This window comes from Myxocyprinus asiaticus, chromosome 39, assembly GCF_019703515.2.
Source record: "Myxocyprinus asiaticus isolate MX2 ecotype Aquarium Trade chromosome 39, UBuf_Myxa_2, whole genome shotgun sequence".
Classification (NCBI taxonomy): domain Eukaryota; kingdom Metazoa; phylum Chordata; class Actinopteri; order Cypriniformes; family Catostomidae; genus Myxocyprinus; species Myxocyprinus asiaticus.
In genome coordinates, this window is record NC_059382.1 from 23,253,114 (window position 1) to 23,272,035 (window position 18,922).

The 18,922-nt window shown below is 36.3% G+C and overlaps 2 protein-coding genes across 6 annotated transcripts in view; both read left to right on the forward strand.

The window, feature by feature from the left end:
• ncam1b (neural cell adhesion molecule 1b) overlaps nt 1-13,813 on the forward strand; it is a 161,013-nt gene extending 147,200 nt beyond the window's left edge. For 3 of the 4 annotated variants that reach the window (XM_051679471.1, XM_051679472.1, XM_051679473.1), the window contains 4 exons: nt 288-483; nt 1,850-1,966; nt 10,289-10,858; nt 12,262-13,813. In XM_051679471.1, coding sequence (XP_051535431.1) covers nt 288-483; nt 1,850-1,966; nt 10,289-10,858; nt 12,262-12,367 — 989 coding nt within the window. In that variant the 3' untranslated portion in view covers nt 12,368-13,813. The remainder of the gene's footprint in view (nt 1-287; nt 484-1,849; nt 1,967-10,288; nt 10,859-12,261) is intronic. The other variant, XM_051679474.1, reaches the window with a different exon arrangement.
• A 3,438-nt stretch (nt 13,814-17,251) lies between these two features.
• LOC127430151 (zinc finger and BTB domain-containing protein 16-A-like) overlaps nt 17,252-18,922 on the forward strand; it is an 87,889-nt gene continuing 86,218 nt past the window's right edge. The window contains exons 1-2 of one of the 2 annotated variants that reach the window (XM_051679684.1): nt 17,252-17,316; nt 17,501-17,681. The gene's annotated coding sequence lies outside the window, so the exon portion shown is untranslated. Of the gene's footprint in view, nt 17,317-17,497; nt 17,682-18,922 lie in introns of those variants that run through there. The other variant, XM_051679682.1, reaches the window with a different exon arrangement.

Below are 18,922 nucleotides of genomic sequence, written 5' to 3' on the forward strand. Positions count from 1 at the left end.
CATCTTCGTGTTCCATGAAAGAAAGTCATACGGGATTGGAACAACATGAGTGTGAGTAAATGAGTGTGAGTGCACAACTTAATGTGAACATTTTTAGCTTTGCCTTGTTGTTGCCCTAACCAAGTGTCTTTGCTTTGCTGAATCCTGATAGTCTTGTGATCTGAAAATAACTCATGCTAACTTGACTGTTACATTTATATGATTTGTGCATTTCTAGGCTTTGTTTTCAGTTTGATAATTCTTCCTGCTCTGTTTCTCTCTCTTTATCTCTCTTTCTGCTGCTCAAGACTCCATGGATGACGGGACGGGTCTGAACACTGGAATAATTGTTGGGATTCTCATTCTGGTGTGTGTGCTGCTCTTGCTGATCGTGGACGCCACCTGCTGCTTCCTCAACAAGTGTGGCATCATCATGTGCATCTGCGGGAAACCCGGGCCAGGGACCAAAGGCAAAGACATCGAGGCAGGCAAAACTGCCTTTGTGTGAGTATCTACAGTGCTCTTTCACTCAATATCAAATTATCATCGTTAACTAAAACTATTTCAATAGCCAAAGTGGCTATTAAGAGTGACAGAGTTACCCGCCACGGCCGATTTTTACCCGCATTTGGCGGGTTGGCTGGTGTTAATTTCAAACCCTGATGTTAACATTAGTTAATGCACTATGAACTAACATGATCTAACAATTAACAGCTGCTTTTTTATTAACTAACATTAACAAATATTAATACATAATGATGCATTGTTAGTTCATGATACCTAATGCATTTACTAATATTAGAAAATGTAACCTTATTGTAAAGTGCTACCAAAATGACTTCAGTTTTTGTATTTTCAATCAATGCTGGATGGTCTGATTAATAATTCATATTTTAATTCTCTCAGAACTAACCACCTAATTAGACAGAAAGATGTAAAACAACTAACCACAATTCGCTTTTTGTACTTGACATTTAGAGGCAGGTAAATCTCAAATTGATGACACCACAGCAATAAACCAGCGTGTAGCAAAGTGGTTTCAGCCAATAACGGCACAGCAGTCTCAATGAAACATCGTAAAGGCAACTCAAATAAAATTAGTCTCTTTTAGTTGATGCAGATGGCCTCAAATAAAACTAAAACATTTCAAAAATTCTGTACCATGAAATTTGCAAACTTTAACAAATCCCTTAACTGCTGTTTCTCCAGTGCAGGCCGACTGACACAAGATCTGAGAGGTTTCAATCCATGATGCTGAATCATAAATTCCCGGAGATGCTTGATGGTTGTTACAGTTTACTGTGAAATATAGCAGTAAAGACACATTTATAGCACATTACATTGTACTATTGTGCAGTGTGTTGTTTAATTGACTAATAAAACTTTGATAGTGTATTTTGAGTGTAGTGCAGTTTCTGATGTAACAAGTGTAGGATGTGTTTTCATAGGCAGATGGAACAATTTGTGGTTATAATGGATAAGAACTAAAAAGATACTGAAACTAAATTAAAACTAAACATTTTCAAATCATAAAAACAAAATAAAAGTGATTTATGTACTATTAAAACACATTAATGCTAAAGAGAAATGCAAAAACCAAAATACAAAATGAAATAATAAAACACTTAATGAAAACTATAGTCACCCTGCTACTGCACGTAATCCATTTAAACATGGATCTCTCTTCAGCTTATATCACACTTAAAGCACTCAATGGCCCTGGATTGTAAAGCATATAAATGTTAAGCATAAATTATTTTCAGTAACATACGCTAAGCCTGCAAACCATCACAAAAGAAACAAGAGCTCCTCTTATCCTTTGTATAGTGACCTCATCAAACTCCAGATGTGTATTATTTTCTACTTACAGTCAAGATGTGTCTAAAGAGCCCATTGTAGAAGTGAGGACAGAGGAGGAGGCCACAGCCAATCACGACACAGAAGGGCATCCAGAGCCCAATGAGACCACTCCACTGACTGAACCAGAGTAAGCTCAATGTTATGCTGAAGTGCTGTGCTCAGTGACATCTATTAACTTCTGCACTACTAATGGCACCAGATGGAATTGGAAAAATAAAGACTGACATTGTTTGGTCAAACAGATAGTCCGACCCCAAAATTAAGCCATTGGTGAACCAGTAATGTTGGAAGCGCCACAGAGCAGGAGTGTTTACACTTCTGGGAAATTAGCCACAATTAGGCTTACTTATAGTTGTCTCTGTACATCAAGCTGGGATAGGAGAAATGGTTTTAACAACAAAACTGAACATAGTGGCTTAAACTTTGGTAATTTAATGTACTTTACAGTAAAACAGGATATTAGGTGGGAAATTATGTGGGGTGTTACTTGAATTGATCCAATGGGATTTGGTTAGTATTGTGAAAAGTCGGCTTTGATATTATTGGTTAGCTTTCCCTGCCCAAGTGGCCTGGGTTACGTCATCATAAAAGTTATTTCAGACGTGCAGGAAGTTGTTACACCTTGATGAATATCAACTTTTTTTTCTTTTTTTTTTTTTTTTAAGAATAACATACACTGGTGAATTGGTGGGACTGGTGGGATTTCTTTTTTTTTTTTAAAGAAAGAAATAGTGTATAGTTTGAGTTCATCTCATCTTTAAAGAATATTCCGGCTTCAGTACAAGCTAAGCTCAATCGACAGCACTGTAGCATAATATAGACCACAAAAATTATTTCGACTCGTCCCTTGTTTATTTAAAAACAAGCAAAAATCGTGGTTACAGTGAGGCACTTACAATGCAAGTGAATGGGACCAGTCTATTAATGTTAAAATAAGCACTGTTTCGAAAGTATAGCTAAAATATGTCAATATTTCACGTGTTATCATGATTTAACATGACAAAATCGCTTACAGGGTTTACCGACCTTACGTTGTCATGGCAACAAAGCTGTAATATTGGATATAATTTTATGCCACTAAAATCATGTTAACACATATAATTTTTATGTCTTGTGGCTATACTTTTGAAAAAGTGTGTATAAGTGCCTTACACTTACTGTAATTTGTTTTTGTGTTTTTATATACAGTGTGTGTGTGTATATATATATATATATATATATATATATATATATATATATATATATATATTTATTAGGGCTAGGTATCGGCAACCACCTCACGATATAAGATGTATTGCGATACATATTTCACGATTCGATATATCACGATACAGATTCAATTTCAATTCACAAGCTTTCAAATTTAATTGGGCAATTTCAGTTTTAATGTCAATTTTCTTACATACAGTTTTAAAGAAATTCCCTTTCAGCTAATGCTGTTATTATTAATACAGGGGACCTTTGAACTTGGTAAATTATAGTAATATACATTTTTTTTTTTTTTTATTTGTATGTATTCCATCAATAAATATGATGTCTTGAAATATTATATTGCATGTATATTTGTTGCTTATATGCCTAATTTGTACCTTTTAAAAGCATTTACAAAGATATGTTGAACAAGTGCTAAAACGGTACTGTCTCTTTAAGACCAGCGGCAGGGGCTTTAACAAAAGTGTTTTGGTCAAATGACTTCTTGACAGCATCCGTTCTATTTGTGATTAGGATTAAATGTTTCTTTTGTTGTTGTTTTTTCTGACTGTAATGAACAGAAAGGATTTTAAAAAGAGACATTGTTCAATGAAACATGGATTGTGTGGATTTCATCTGTAGACTTTGGAAAACCAAACTTTTACTCACAACAGGGAGTGAAAAGATCTCTGTGCTGAACTTTGCCACTGCATTACTCAAACACTGGTGAAAGTGGCTAATCCTCACTGACATTTTTATCCACATGCGCGCATTGTTACGGAAGTCCTGAACCGCACTGTGAAAAAAATACATTTTAGCTGTTGTTGTGCTTTCCTGAGCCTATGTCCTACAATTTTTTTTTGCTACACTTTTTTTTTCTCTCTCAAAAATAACTTTTTCTCCAAAACAAATTTTTCTCCCAAAAATTTTTTTTTCTCTCTCAAAGTTTTTTTTTTTTCTACTCAAGAGGCAACACATGAGAATTTTTTTTTGTTTTTTTTTGTTTTTTTTTTGCTTGCTAGCTAATAATTAGCTTGCAGTTATTTATTTATATGAGCCCATTATAATTATTATCCAGTTTATTTCCTAATATTAAGCATCAGAACATAGGCTATTACACAGGAGGAAAACTTTGTTCATAATTTGTCCACCGGTCTTGGAGGTTCTAAAGCCCTTACTTGACCTTAGATATACAGTGCAATGACATATGAGAAAAGGTTACTGTTACTACTGTAAAATCGTGAAAAAATTTTGTAAGGGTGATGAGTAATTTTAAAAGAAAAACAACAACTTTATTTTGCCGCATAACACAGTGTTGCTCTGTCCCACCTCACTGCTGTTTATCATGTTGGGCTGCCTGTTTGAGAGGTTTGACTTCTTCCATAGCAATTCAAACTATTCTCACTAGAATCCATTCCAGAGATACAAAACATTAGAGCAGATCATTGGCATGAGTTGTTCATACAATTGCTTGAAAAACAAGCTTTCATCGCACTGCGAAAATATAAATATAAATATTCTCTATAATTGTAGAGAAGCCTTTTGTGTGTATTAGATTATCATTAAATTGGCCTTGGCAGTCCTAAATTTCATGTGGGCGGCCGCAGAAAATGTTTCAGTGTTCTTTCCCTGCTGTCTGCAACCCAGCCCGAATAAACCTGCGACCCAGTTGAGAAACACTGCTTAGAGTGTTTTATCTGCATGCTCTGAACCACAAGTATTTTAATAATACAGTGGCAAAGCGGCGATTTTGTTCTTTCGTTAAAGTTCATTAAAGTGCACAAGCACACCAACCTGCGTCGATCGCTCATCTCATCTCAGCCCATCCTGGGAAAAGAAGGCAAGCGGCTGGCTGGCAAAAGAGATAAGAGACAGGAGATACCATGTGCCAGTTTTACTATGTTTGTCAACAAAGCCTGTTCATAATAATAATAATAATAATAATAATAATAACAGTTAGTAAACTTTTTAAAATAACAATAATCGTTAGCAAATGCCATATTTTGAGTTTAACACATTAACTACACGGTCCTTTTCAAACAAAGAAAACAATACTTTGGTATAAGTGTTAGCTTGGATTATTATTATTATTGCATTACTGCACTTAATGAGGTATTTCTGTGCAAATTGAATTCACTCTTAATTGGGATGTAAGGCTACTGTCAACCACTTAATTCCTCTTTCAGTTCAAGGCATTATGTACTTGTAGCCTTTAAACTGCAATTACGCAACATGCAATTTGTTACTGCCTTGTAAAAAGACTATAGGCCAGCCGGTTTAAACAAGCCATTGGAGGAATGAAGATGAGGAGGAGGATGAAGAGAGAGAGAGGGAATCTCTCATTGCACACTCTCACTTTAATCTCCTTTCGTTAGCCATATTTTAATTATTTATTAAGGCATATTTATTATAGTTTTAAACTGCAGGGTCACATAACTCACGTATGTCTTTTTAAATAATCTGTTTAATAAGAACATATCCTTTCTATTGCCATTACAATTATGCTCATCAAAGAAGGCTAATATAACTTTATTCTGTATTATGTGTCGTAAATTTAGACTTATTGCGTCACATGCTGCACCCCCAAACTTTTGGGCCAGTTTCTATGTAAAATCTTGGGCCGATTTCTCTTCCCAGTCCTAACATGAGTCCCTGCTTAACATGAACAAGCGAGCATGCGCTTTAAGTGCTACTTAAGAGAGACGCTGTCCATGTGACAGTGCTGAAATGTGACCATATAGTGCTGCCTGTCATTGTAGCTTCATTATATTTGTGCATAACTTTACAATCATTTGTAATTTACCTCACTAATATTAGTTTTAAAATATTTGACCTAATTAACTACATATTTACATATTGTTGTACAGTAATTTTGCGCAGAACAATCTATTTCTTTTACACATTCTGGAGTGCATGTGTAATATTTCGTTTTCACAAATTTCTCTTGATATGAAAGCTTCCAGAATTAGTGAAGACAGTGGAGGCCCTGTGTATGATCCTGCTAATAACAAGCATTCATTGAATATTACGAGATTCAGCATGTTATCACATAGCGCAAAATAAGGAGACGTTTAGAAGATGCGCTTTAGGGACATTCACCAGTAAAGGAAGTCTGCTCTTTACTCCCCAAAGTGATAACAGTGACAGTATTGCTGCAAGTGCAGAGCTACACAAATTGTAGTGCTGACGAGAGAGCCTTTGGGTCTCGGATAGGAAGAGGAGACAAGGAGATGAGCCAATCAATATACAGTATACTGACGATTTTCATGCAGTTATTGACTTTTTTTTTCTCTCTCTGATTTTAATTTATACAGTTGTCTACATCAGTCATGTTACCAACTAGTCTAACTAGTCCACACAAATAACTTTATTTGTTTACTAAATCTATTCATCCATTTATATAGACTATCTATTTTATGCATTTCGTTATTATTATTATTATTATTAGACATGTCTGTTAAAATAAAAATATGTAAAATGCATATATCCTGATATTAAAGTCCAGCATTAAGTGTAGCTATTGGTATTTAAATTGTGTCAGGTGTAATTTCGCATTTGTCCTGCATGTGTCTGCATACGTCTGTGTCCTTACGATGCTCTTAGCGGTGCACATTTACTCCAGAGCACTCGTTAATCTACAAGCATTTTCAAGTACTACTTATGACTTATGTTACGATGCTTTTGGGAAATGGGACGCAAAACTAAGATGAATCATAAAATGGATTCTACGATCTACTTAGGCTTATGATGCTTTTGGGAAACGAGGCCCTGGTCTTGTTAATTTACGAATGTTTTTACGTACTACTTAGATAATGATGCTTTTGGGAAACGTGCCTTTGAAGTTATGTACTACTTTAGTGCTACTAACGTTCTACTTAGTGCTTTGGGAGACCCAGCCATATAACCAAGGCTGGATTAAGAACTGAGAGGCCCATGGGCCGGTACACCATTGAGGCCCCCCATGATGTGTCACGCGACTACGTTAACTTTTATGCGCTACAGGACGCTTGCCAGATTTGGTTGGATTTTTCAAATTGATGGAAGAAAAGTTTGGAGCAATGTCTTACATGGCCAGTTACTGTATATGTACTTTTTAATTATGAACCGATCCAAAATCGTGCGTTATTAATAAGTATGTGCATGGTTTTCAAATACCAAAATCACTATTCGGTTATTCTGCACATGTTTAGAGGTCTTCAACCGATCTGAGTCCTTGAGACACCTGTGTTTTGTTTCACCATTTGTTGTGCTGCATCAAGCTTTTTCAGCGCTGGTGTCACAAATCGGTGAGCCAGTGTTTTTTCCTCCTTTTGCTCTGGTGTGCAGACAATAATTACACAAGTTAAATGCTGAATCATTTAAAAATCAAAGCATCCCGAAGAAGTGCTATAAACTGTAGCGTTCGCTGCCTCGTGATGTGAACCTGCCCAGGCAGAATTACGCATTTTTCATTTATTAAGAATAGGCTATGTTGCAGGCAGTGACAGAGATTGTTTTTATTCGACTTGAATTTGATTTTATCATTTGAAGATATATGTATTGTGATATTTAGGCTCATAGCTTACTGTGCACTTTATTCCCTGCTATCTGAGATTGTGCATCCATGGCAATAAATGTTCTTTATTCCCGAGTCCCGACAAATAATAGAATAACCATTCATGAACTCCACGTGCACATACTGTATTTAGGGTATTGAGGCACCTTTCTCTTTATCATTAAACATTAAATGCATGCACAACTTAAACATTTTAAAGTCCTCTACAGTTGAATTTAGAAGTTTACATACACCTTAGACAAATAAATTTAAACTCAGATTTTCACAATTCCTGACATTTTATCATAGAACACATTCCCTGTCTTAGGTCAGTTAGGATCACTATTTTAAGAATGTGAAATGTCAGAAAAATAGTAGAGATAATTATTTGTTTCAGCTTTTATTTCTTTCATCACATTCCCAGTGGGTCAGAAGTTTACATACACTTTGTTAATATATGGTAGCATTGCCTTTAAGTTGTTTAACTTTGGTCAAACGTTTTGGGTTGCCTTCCACAAGCTTCTCACAATAAGTTGCTGGAATTTTGGCCCATTCCTCCAGACAGAACTGGTGTAACTGAGACAGGTTTGTAGGCCTCCTTGCTCGCACACGCTTTTTCAGTTCTGCCCACAAATTTTCTATCAGATTTGCGGTCAGGGCTTTGTGATGGCCACTCCAATACCTTGACTTTGTTGACTTTTAGCCATTTTGCCACAACTTTGGAGGTATACTTGGGGTCATTGTCCATTTGGAAGATCCATTTGTGACCTGGCTGATGTCTTGAGATGTTGCTTCAATATATCCACATAATTTTCCTTCCTCATGATGCCACGTATTTTGTGAATTGCACCAGTCCCTCCTGCAGCAAAGCACCCCCACAACTTGATGCTGCCACCCCAATGCTTCACAGTTGGGATGGTATTATTCGTCTTGCAAGCCTCAACCGTTTTCCTCCAAACATAACAATGGTAATGGTAATTATGGCCAAACAGTTAAATTTTTGTTTCATTAGACCAGAGGATATTTTTCAAAAAGTAAGATCTTTTTCCCATGTGCACTTGCAAACTGTAGTCTGGCTTTTTTATGGCAGTTTTGGAGCATTGGCTTCTTCCTTGCTGAGCAGCCTTTTAGGTTATGAGGATATAGGACTCATTTTACTGTGGATATAGATACTTGTCTACCTGTTTCCTTCAGCATCTTTACAAGGTCCTTTGCTGTTGTTCTGGGATTGATTTGTACTTTTTGCACCAAACTACGTTCATCTCTAGGAGACAGATTTCATCTCCTTCCTGAACGGTGTGATGGCTGCTTGGTCCCATGGTGTTTATACTTGTGTACTATTGTTTGTACAGATGAACGTGGTAACTTCAAGTGTTTGGAAATTGCACCCAAGGATGAAACAGAATTGTGGAGGTCCACAATTTTTTTCTGAGGTCTTGACTGATTTCTTTTGAATTTACCATGATGTCAAGCAAAGAGGCAATTTTCCAAGCTGCTTAAAGGCACAGTTAACTTAGTGTATGTAAACTACTGACCCACTGGAATTGTGATATTGTCAATTAAAGTGAAACAATCTGTCTGTAAACAATTGCTGGAAAAATTACTCATGTCATGCACAAAGTAGATGTCCTAAATGACTTGCCAAAACTATAGTTTGCTAATATGAAATCTGTGGAGTGGTTAAAACATGATGAAATGAAAATTTAATGATTTGAACCGATAATGATTTTAATGACTTCAATACACTACCAGGTTTTCTTTCATATTTTAGAATAATAGTAAAGTCATCAAAACTATGGAATAACATAACTGGAACTATGGGAATTATGTCGTGACTAAATAAAATCCAAAATAAATCAAAACTGTGTTATATTTTAGCATCTTTAAAGTAGTAACCCTTTGCCTAAAATTTGCAGACATGTACTCTTGACATTTTCTCAACCAACTTCTTGAGGAATCACACTGGGATGCTTTTTAAACAGGATTGAAGGAGTTCCCATCTATGTTGGGCACTTATTGGCTGCTTTTCTTTATTATTTGGTCCAAGTCATCAATTTAAAAAAACTTTTTTTTTCTAATTAAATTTTAGTTTTATAATGAAATAAATTAATATGGTGGCACAATTATATTTTTATCTACAAAACAAATTTCAAACATTTAAGCATACGCCTTCAGATCGAAAGATTTTTAAGATCATGAGAAACATTTCAGTCAAGTGTTTCAGAACTTTTGACCGGGTGTCTGTGTGTGTGTGTGTGTGTGTGTGTATGTGTGTGTGTGTGTGTGTGTGTGTGTGTATATACATATATATATATATATATATATATATATATATATATATATATATATATATATATATACACACACACACACTGTATATAATGATGGATGAGTCAGTTATTTTTTGTGGTAGTCAACATTATGCCACAAATGCTGTCGATTAAGCTTAACTTATAAACCTTAAACCTGGAACATTTCTTTAATCTTAATAGTCATGTTTTCTTGCCCTCTCCTCTCCATAATTCATATTTTTAGTTTAAGTGCTCCCTCTAGTGTCCATTGATAGTACACCAATTTAATCATAGATGCAATATTGCTTTTCCAATCAGTATTGCATATCTGTTGTAACCATGTGCCTGCAATGATTTGGCGTGTCTCCCTCAATGTCTCCCCTCCGTGTCGAGATCACCTGTCTGTGTCTCTGTTTTCTCCCACTTCTAACAGGCAAGTGACGGAAACTGCCGCCACGGTGGTCGACTTGCCTTTCTCTGTGCCCACTAACTCAGACACGGTCACTGACACCTTTGAACTTAGCCAGAGCAGTCCTGCTAGCGAGACCACCACCCTCACCTCCAGCATTACGGCACCTAACCTCACCAACATGTCACCCAACAGCAGCACATACAAACCCCAGACAAAACCATCCATTTCGTCTACTTCATCTTCAGACCCCACAACCAATGTAACTCTCCTGGTAGACCTGGGTGATGCCCCAGAAACACAAACTGAGGTTCCTCCAGTGGTCCCAGCACAAGAACCAGTACCAGTGCCCCCAAGCCAGACCACTTCCCATCCCAGTGTTGTCCCACCAGATGAGATAAACTCCAAAGCCACAGAAAATGGATTAGAGTCCTCCCAGTCTGTTCAAAGTCCATCTCATGCCACTTTAAATTCCATCAGTCCCTCAGTGAATCACAAGCTCCCTGTGTCTCCAGACACAGAACTCCCACAGGATGGGTCATATGCTCTGGGGACATCTGACTCCAGTGGCCCATCTGCTCCAGCACAGAACGAGTATGGATCTCTAGACGCTCTCTAGATGTTCTCGCAGTGTGTGTGTGCGTGTATGCGTGTGCGTGTATGCGTGTGCGTGTGTGCGTGTATGTGTGTGTGCGTGTGTGTGTGTGTGTTTGTTGTGGCCATTACAGTAGTTGTTTACTGTATGTGATCATCTGAATGATTTAAGCCAAGCCACACTTAAAGACTGAAGTTTATGCACATTTAAAAACTTACAGTTTCCTGTTTAATGACATGCTGGTCTACTTTTTACACAACTAGTTGCAGACCAGGTTTGTCGATTACAAAATCATTCTTCTGCCAGAGTGTTAAAAGGACAGTTAACCTAAAAGTTAGATTCTGCCATCATTTACTTGCCTGATGTCATTCTAAACCAGATGTTTGTGGCTTCCACCTCTGAACGTTCCAGGATTCATAACAGATGCCTGTTTTCGTTTGGGTCATTTGGGTCTCCAGTGTTTTCAGTTGCTTAAGCGAGTGGATAATAAGTAGATAATGTGCTTATAGTACTGCTGATATTTTAGAGAATTTCAGTGAAACAGTGCCTCACTCGTCAAAGTTTAAGTAATGGGTGGTTGATGTGAAGCTATGAACCAAAGTTAGTTACATTGACATCATTAATTACTTTGAGTTGTATTGACAGCCAACAACTGCACAAGTTATTGTTCTCAAACTAGAATGCTCGTATTAGTAGTTTATTATGGAGTCTAGAAAACAGTCCAACCACTATTAGAATCATCATGACGCCATCCAGCAGTTTGTCAGGAAAACTGTGGATGCAAACAAGATGTTAGGCAGAATGTTTTGACAGAATTGACAGCTTCTGTCACCATTCACTTTCATTGTAAGGAAAAAAAGTGCATTGAAATTGAATGGTGGCTGAGGCTTACATTCTGCCTAACATCCTCGTTTGTGTTAAACATAATAAAGTCATTTGGGTTTGGAGCAACATGAGGTAGAGTAAATAATGACAGATTTTTTTCATTTATTTTTAATTTCATTAACATGGGCAGCAACTTGATTTTGAGCAATTTTTGATTTATTTTATTTTATTTTACAGTATTTTATTTTAGCTCCCACTAATACAGTATTTCGACCTCTTATTTTCTTTCACTCTTTTAAATTCATTGGCTGTTGCTCATTTGCAACTCTCTCTACTTGTTGGGACAGTGCCCGGGACATGTGAAGTCTTATCGGACAGATTTCAAACTAGTTTGTGCACACTAAAATAGCAGCGTGATGGGCACACAATGTGATCTATTATCTGGGGCTTTTTGTCTTTTTGTCACAGACTTGAAACATCAAAGGGTGATGAGCTTCAGTCTTGTAGTGGCTTTAATGTGCATGTGTTCTTTAACTTTCAGTTATTTCCTAAATTAATCTAACCATCTCTATTATAGGAAAGTTCTGGATGATGAGAAGAGTAAGACTGAAAACGCAGAGGTAAAGAAAGTTGCGGAGCCCAACACAGTCTTACAAACGAGCCTCACTGAGAGTAAAGCATGAAACAACAAATAGAGGAGTGGGAGCATCACAGTGAACATAAACATGTTCATTTAACAGTGCCCTTAATGAATTTTCTGAACAACAAGGTGTATATTCTAAAGACTGGGGTCTTACTTGTATAATGTATGTATGCCTTTTTTCAGTTATTGTTTATTTTATTTTAATTTTTTTCAGTAAACTTTCAGAAGTTTCTGTTTCAGGAGTTAAATTGACTTTTAATTCATATAATTGAAAGATCATAATGTGTTGTAGTTCTTTGTAAATTTTTGTGTCACAAAGATGGCTATCACAACAGGGCATTGAGTTATTATCTATTTAGAAATACATGAATTCTGTTTTATTTCCATAGTACATTGTTAAAATGTAAAGGACTTCTCCTATTTTTTTATCTCGAGTGTTTGAGGGCTAGGCCTGATTTAATTGTTGGATTTGTATTTTATTTTATCACCAGATTTTATTTACACAACTGTTTTGTCTCTTGGATGTTAATAACCTGTAATGGCAGTTATATAAAGACAGCTGATCAGAGAGACTGAACAAAAAATGTAATCAAGATATCAAGTCCTTTTTGTTTTGAAAATAAAGTCTTATTAGATCAGTTTTTACCAGTTTCTATATATTTGGGATTTTTACTTTAAGTAATTTTTCCAACATGCTCCCTGAGCACTGACTGAAATCTAAAATATCTGCTCATTTTTATACTGTGTACCTCTGGAGAAGTATGTTTCACACTGTCGACTGCAAGCTTGTGCACTGTGATTTGTGTTCTGGAGATGTTCTTTGTCATCCGTTTTTTCAAGAATATCCACATAGCTTTCTAGTAAATGGTAGCTGATTTTCCTTTTACAACATGACATATATTAACATTCCTGTTAGAAACAGGACTAATAGGACACACATTACTTTGACAAGAGTTCTTATGTCATCACTCATTGCATGACTATCTGCTAGCCCATCTCTGATGTTAAAGGCTTGATTGCAAGTGACAGGCCTGAAAAGGGTGGCCGTACTTGAGTCAGTGCATGGTAGTCTGTGGCTGGTGACGAAATGGTTTAAAGTTTAATGATTTCTACGCATTCTAAATTCAATTATTTTTTTATATGGGAGAGAATGTTATTATTTTTGCCCATAGTACACAAATTGTTCAGTTGTTCACTGCCATTTTGCCCTGAAACTGTAATTTGTTCCATGTGTGTGGGGCTTTGACCAATGGAATAACAGTATGATGGGTATGCTTTAAAATGACAAGCAAAGAACATGTTGTAAATTATGTTGTTCTAACACATTTTAATTAAACTCATAACATGAAAGATCATTACTCTTTTATAGTCTGTTGTGTTCCTGGTGTAATATCAGATGCTTTCTTAGAAAAAGCAACTTAAAAGCAAGTATTTTCACTCTGTAGATGTTTTTAAATGTAATGGATTAATAAATGTCTGTTTTCAATGATTGTTTCATAGTATTTTGGTGCTTAACAAATCCAGCAAAATTATAAAAGTAGCATCTTAAGGAGTTTTTTTTAATCATTATTTTTCATTACCAAAACATATCAAATCAAGTCTAGCTTTTATTTTAAGCTTTTATTAACAAATAAGGCTTATTTGTATCTGTTAACCAGATAACAATTTTTGGTTTCCAGAATGTTTTGGTTTTTGCTTATAAAAGCTAAAAAGAATGTTCTTAGAATGTTAGGAATTGGTTCCCAAAAAAACAATTGCAAAAAAGGGGCAATCCGCCCCTGATAACGCTAACATTAAGGGAATGGTGTGTTTTTGTTGGGGAATTGGAAATCTGTTATTTAAAACCTTACCAACATTTACTCGGGTAACCCAAGTTTTTTATTATTGTTTTTATTATTCAAAGTACCAGTTGCTACAGTTATTGTTCTCAATAAAACTTCCATACTATGGTATTAGCCACCACTGTCAATAAATACAAATAAATAAACCGAAATGACAAAAAGATTCTGAAAGCTGCATAACCCCCCCTATGCAGTCATTTTTTGCCCCGGGACAGGTAAAGAATACACTATGAACTGTGTATACTGCATAGTTTCTGGAACCAAATGTTGTGACTTGTCAAGACCATTGAAATAAAATAAAAAAAGCATTTTTGTATAAAATTACGTAAACAGTTAAAAAAAAAAAAATTAAAATAAAAATCTTCTATTGTCAATTTTGACCTGTATGGGAAGAACCAGTTGTTCCCAGTACGCCCCTGCTGCTCACTGCAATTGTACATTGTTACTGTAGTTTATATGGTACATAACTGTAAAATGACAGGAAATTAATATAATCATACAGTATTTATCTGTAATATGCATTGCATCATGGGTACTCTATGTAAAGTCACTCATAACAGTAAATTACTTTATCAAATTAATACAGTAGCAAACTGTAACTAAATACAGCAAATTACTGTAGATGTATATCGGTGGGAATCCCGCAACGTCTTTTCCTGAAGGATGTACGTCTTTCTGTGTTCATACTCATTTTTTTTATTTTATTTTAATTTTGATTCATAAATCCCGGTAATTATTTGCATTAACACAGACATTGGCTTACTGTTTGATCTCAGAGCATTTCTAGAGGAAAAATGCGCCGTCAGCGCCAGGTGTTATGCTCAGTTTATAATGGAGTAGACACAGAGACAACTGCAGATAATTTAAACGATGAAACTTGCCTCTATCCACCTTTTTCCTACATCCCGTGATGCTTCGCGAGAAATATGGCCGTTACTTCCGTTGTCAAGTTAACACAGCTGTTGTTGTGCCTTTGGCGACTTCCCATGAAAAATTGTTGGCAACACTGGTTGCGGCGTATGTCCATTCATTCTTTCATTGTGGTGTTGGGATTTTGAGGAAAGCGTGCATGATTTCGTACATACATCAGTCATTATATCAGTGTGTTACTGGACGTTAATAAACTGCAAAAAAATTCATAAAGTCAAAGAAAGGGGGAACAAAACCGGCATGCTGTTTCTCCCAGATACAGTTTAGATTTAATCTAAGTACAAACGCAACATTTCTAGCACAATTATCAGTTGTTTTAGTGGAGTAACTGTGTTAGTTCAGCTTCAGATGTGTGTGCTTGTCATCTTGTCATCCTGCATGTTCAAATCAGACAGACACACTGAGGAAGAGCTGTGAAGTTCTCATACTTGGGTATGTAATCGCTTTTTCAAGTTTTCAGATCGGACGGTTATTTCCTTTTAAATCTGCATGTAAATTTAAACATTTGTTTGGCCTTCAGTGGGTGATTGACTTGTAAGAGATGGTGCTTTGCTGCTGTCCAGGACGCATCAGGATGCTGTTTTAAACCTCAAATACGATGTGGTTTTTGACTACCTCTGTATGTGTTTTTTGTGATCCAATCACAAAACATTTTGCACCCCGTTTACAGCTATATTTAGCGCTGACCATTTGCGATTGGATCATCCGAAACACATCTTATTACCAGCTATAAACAGGGTTTTAAAATGACTGCAGCCAGAACTAGGGAATGCTATAGAACGACTTCCAGCGGAAGTCCCACCCACATTTGTTTCCCCAGGAAAAAGGTGGATAATATTCGAAATTCAAATGTTTGGAATTGGTAGTAAGATAAACTGTATATTTGGTAAGGATAATGAACTGTAATCTTGACTCTGTCTCTCTCTCTCGGCCTCCCTCCACGCCCGACAGATACTGGCGAAGTTTACCTCAGGTAGGGGAGAGCAGGACACAAACTAAAGCGGGGCTAGATGTAACACACCTGGTTTTAATGTTTCCACACGCTGGTAAGACGAAACTTCATTTGTTTACTTGTTGCCATATCAACACTGTGTAGATAAAAATAATTGCCAAAAAAAATAAATAAATAAATAAATAAATAAAACTGGAAGATATAGCCATTTTAAAGTAGCAAAAGTAAAAATTCACATGAAAGTACATTTTCATCTCTGTTTTTCAGTTTTTCAGCCCATCTGATTTTCTACAAGCAAAATAAATCAGAAAGCGTTGTAATATAGTTATTATAAAATGCCAAAAGTGACTGAAATAAATGTAAATTGATCATTTGCCAATGTTTGCCAAGTTTTTAAAAACTCTTTGAGAGCTATTCATATCGACTTTAGTAAAACGTAACTGTAATTACTATGGTATTACGGCAGGAGCTATGGTCACCATGGTAATTTTTCATGAGTGAAATTCGTAAGGAGCGAAACGTTCTAAAGGGGTTTTCGTAAGGAGGGAAACGTTCTAAGTTTTCCCTCTTTAGCTCACATGGAATTTACACTGCCGACTACGCGCTACAACCAGCAGGTAGCACTATTTCACTAAATGAGCGCCAGACATGTTAGTGCATGCGGTTGTTTCTGAAATACGTGACCGCACGTGCTATCATAAACATTCTTAGAATGAACGTATGTATTAAAAATACCGAGGAGCCGATAAAACAACTCATCATTTTTGTACTTTTTTTGTTTTGTTTTTGCAATACCCAAATAGACCATACTGTAATTATGAGGGTACCTATGGAACGCACAGCCTAATCAGTAATTAAGCGTAATGCGCGTCGATGTTTGATTGACTCTAGTATACTACACTCTGTTAACTAAAGGTCCAGGGCGGGTGACCTACAGCAACATGAGTGTCTTCAGGACAACTACACAAGAAAATGGCTCTCCAAGATTTAGAGAGCACCCCTCGGTGTATATTTGGCTGTTTTTGTACGTTTAGGTAATGAACCAGCTTTTTTCCAGAGCAGCATGTCTTAAAATGACTGTGGATTATTCTGCCATCCTTATTCATTGGCAGGGTGCTTTTGTGTGCGCGCGTGTGTGAGCGCGCGGTTTTTATTCTCATTCATCCCCTTTACCCTTCATTCATGGACAAGCGAAGCTCTTTTTTTTTTTTTTTTTTTTTTTTTTTTTTAACGCAGTGATGCTCTTTAAAGTTAAAATCAACCTAGGTAAGTGTGTGTAGACTGCATGCCGGGCTGTATTTTTTTTAAGTTAGTCTTAGTAAATGGTGTTATGTGAGTGTTTAAACCATTATTCATAGTCTTTTGGATTATTCGAGTAACAGTAGTGCTGAACAACTAGCATACAGTGCTCCTTTTAAACAGCATCCTAACCCATCTCTAACAATTACAGCGTTCTTGCGCGTCTCCGATTCGCGCCTCAGAGAAAAGAGCGAGCCATTGCTTTGACGTCACAATGATGATGATGATGATCGGAATCCGAAAGGCGAGTGTAGTGCGCGTGAAGCGGCTTCTGTGAACCTCAGTATGTTGATGCCTTAATAACAAGTGTTCAATTCACGTGCCAATTCCAGGTAAGTGAAAATATTTTCGCCGGCTAAACATGAATTGTTCTTCCAGTTGCTGAGAACGACAATGTGAATGTTTAATAGTTAGTGCAAGAATAAGTTAATTTTGTGTATGGGGTGTAACTTGTCTTTTAAGATCACGCGCGTCAGTGTTTATATCTGCGTGATTGTGCTTTCAGGACACGTCAGTGTTATTATCAACTAAAATAATGATAAAAATAAACTATTGTAAATGTTCCTTGAAGCGAAATGTCAATCAGGTGCAATATCGCGATTGCATGCGCAGTAAAGGCAGCTACAGACTGTTGCACGGAGGAATCATCTGATCTTTTGCTGTGGTATTCTGCACGCGTAATAAAGTCGTTCTGATGTGCGTATCCTATAAACTGTAATTCACAGTGCCGGTATATTTGAAGGAGGGTATGTCTGATTGAAAGCATGAGAGTGTTCAACCTTTTGGGGATTGCCATGAAGGGCAAGGTGTATCCGTACCTTTTTTCGTACCTTATATCATTGCTATTAAATGCGTTAAACATATTTAGCGCCAACACGGGTTGCACTTATAATCTTGATTGCACGTACTCAAGCAAAAAAAACAAAAAACAACTGAGGTATGACTCAGATATGAAGTATGACATATTTTGTGATTTAAAATAATAATAATAATAATTTAAATTCATATTTATTTTAATTATTATTAAAACTTTGTTTTATTATTATTTATTATTTGTATTATAATAATGTAATATTATAACTGATTTAAAATAACAGTAATAGCAATAAAAGACGTTCAACTGTTAATGTTGTTGTGCGGATGGTGACACATTAAGCAGAGATAGTATAACTTACTGAAATGTCACTCTGGATCCCTTTATGGGGACAAGTTGAGTGCGTTTTTATTCTTTTATTGGATAATAATAGTGTTCCCAGAAATTATAAGTACAAATAAAACAAATTAGCCTTTAAGCCTGGAGAACAGTATCAGAAATGTAAGCTTCTCGCAGGCATGTCTTGAATGCCGCTGGTTCAGTTTCACCTGGCAGCTTTCCACTACTATCATTACGATTGCATAACATTAGGTACATGTTGTGATGATTTGATAGTGCCTCTGTATTGATGTTCAACAACAACGACCCTTTGCCTATTTGTTTCCCCCAAAACATTGAGTTAACCTGTTTAAGTGATGATTAACATTTCCTGTAAGATGGTGTAACAGGTGACATGGTGCATTTGTGCTCATTCTCTTT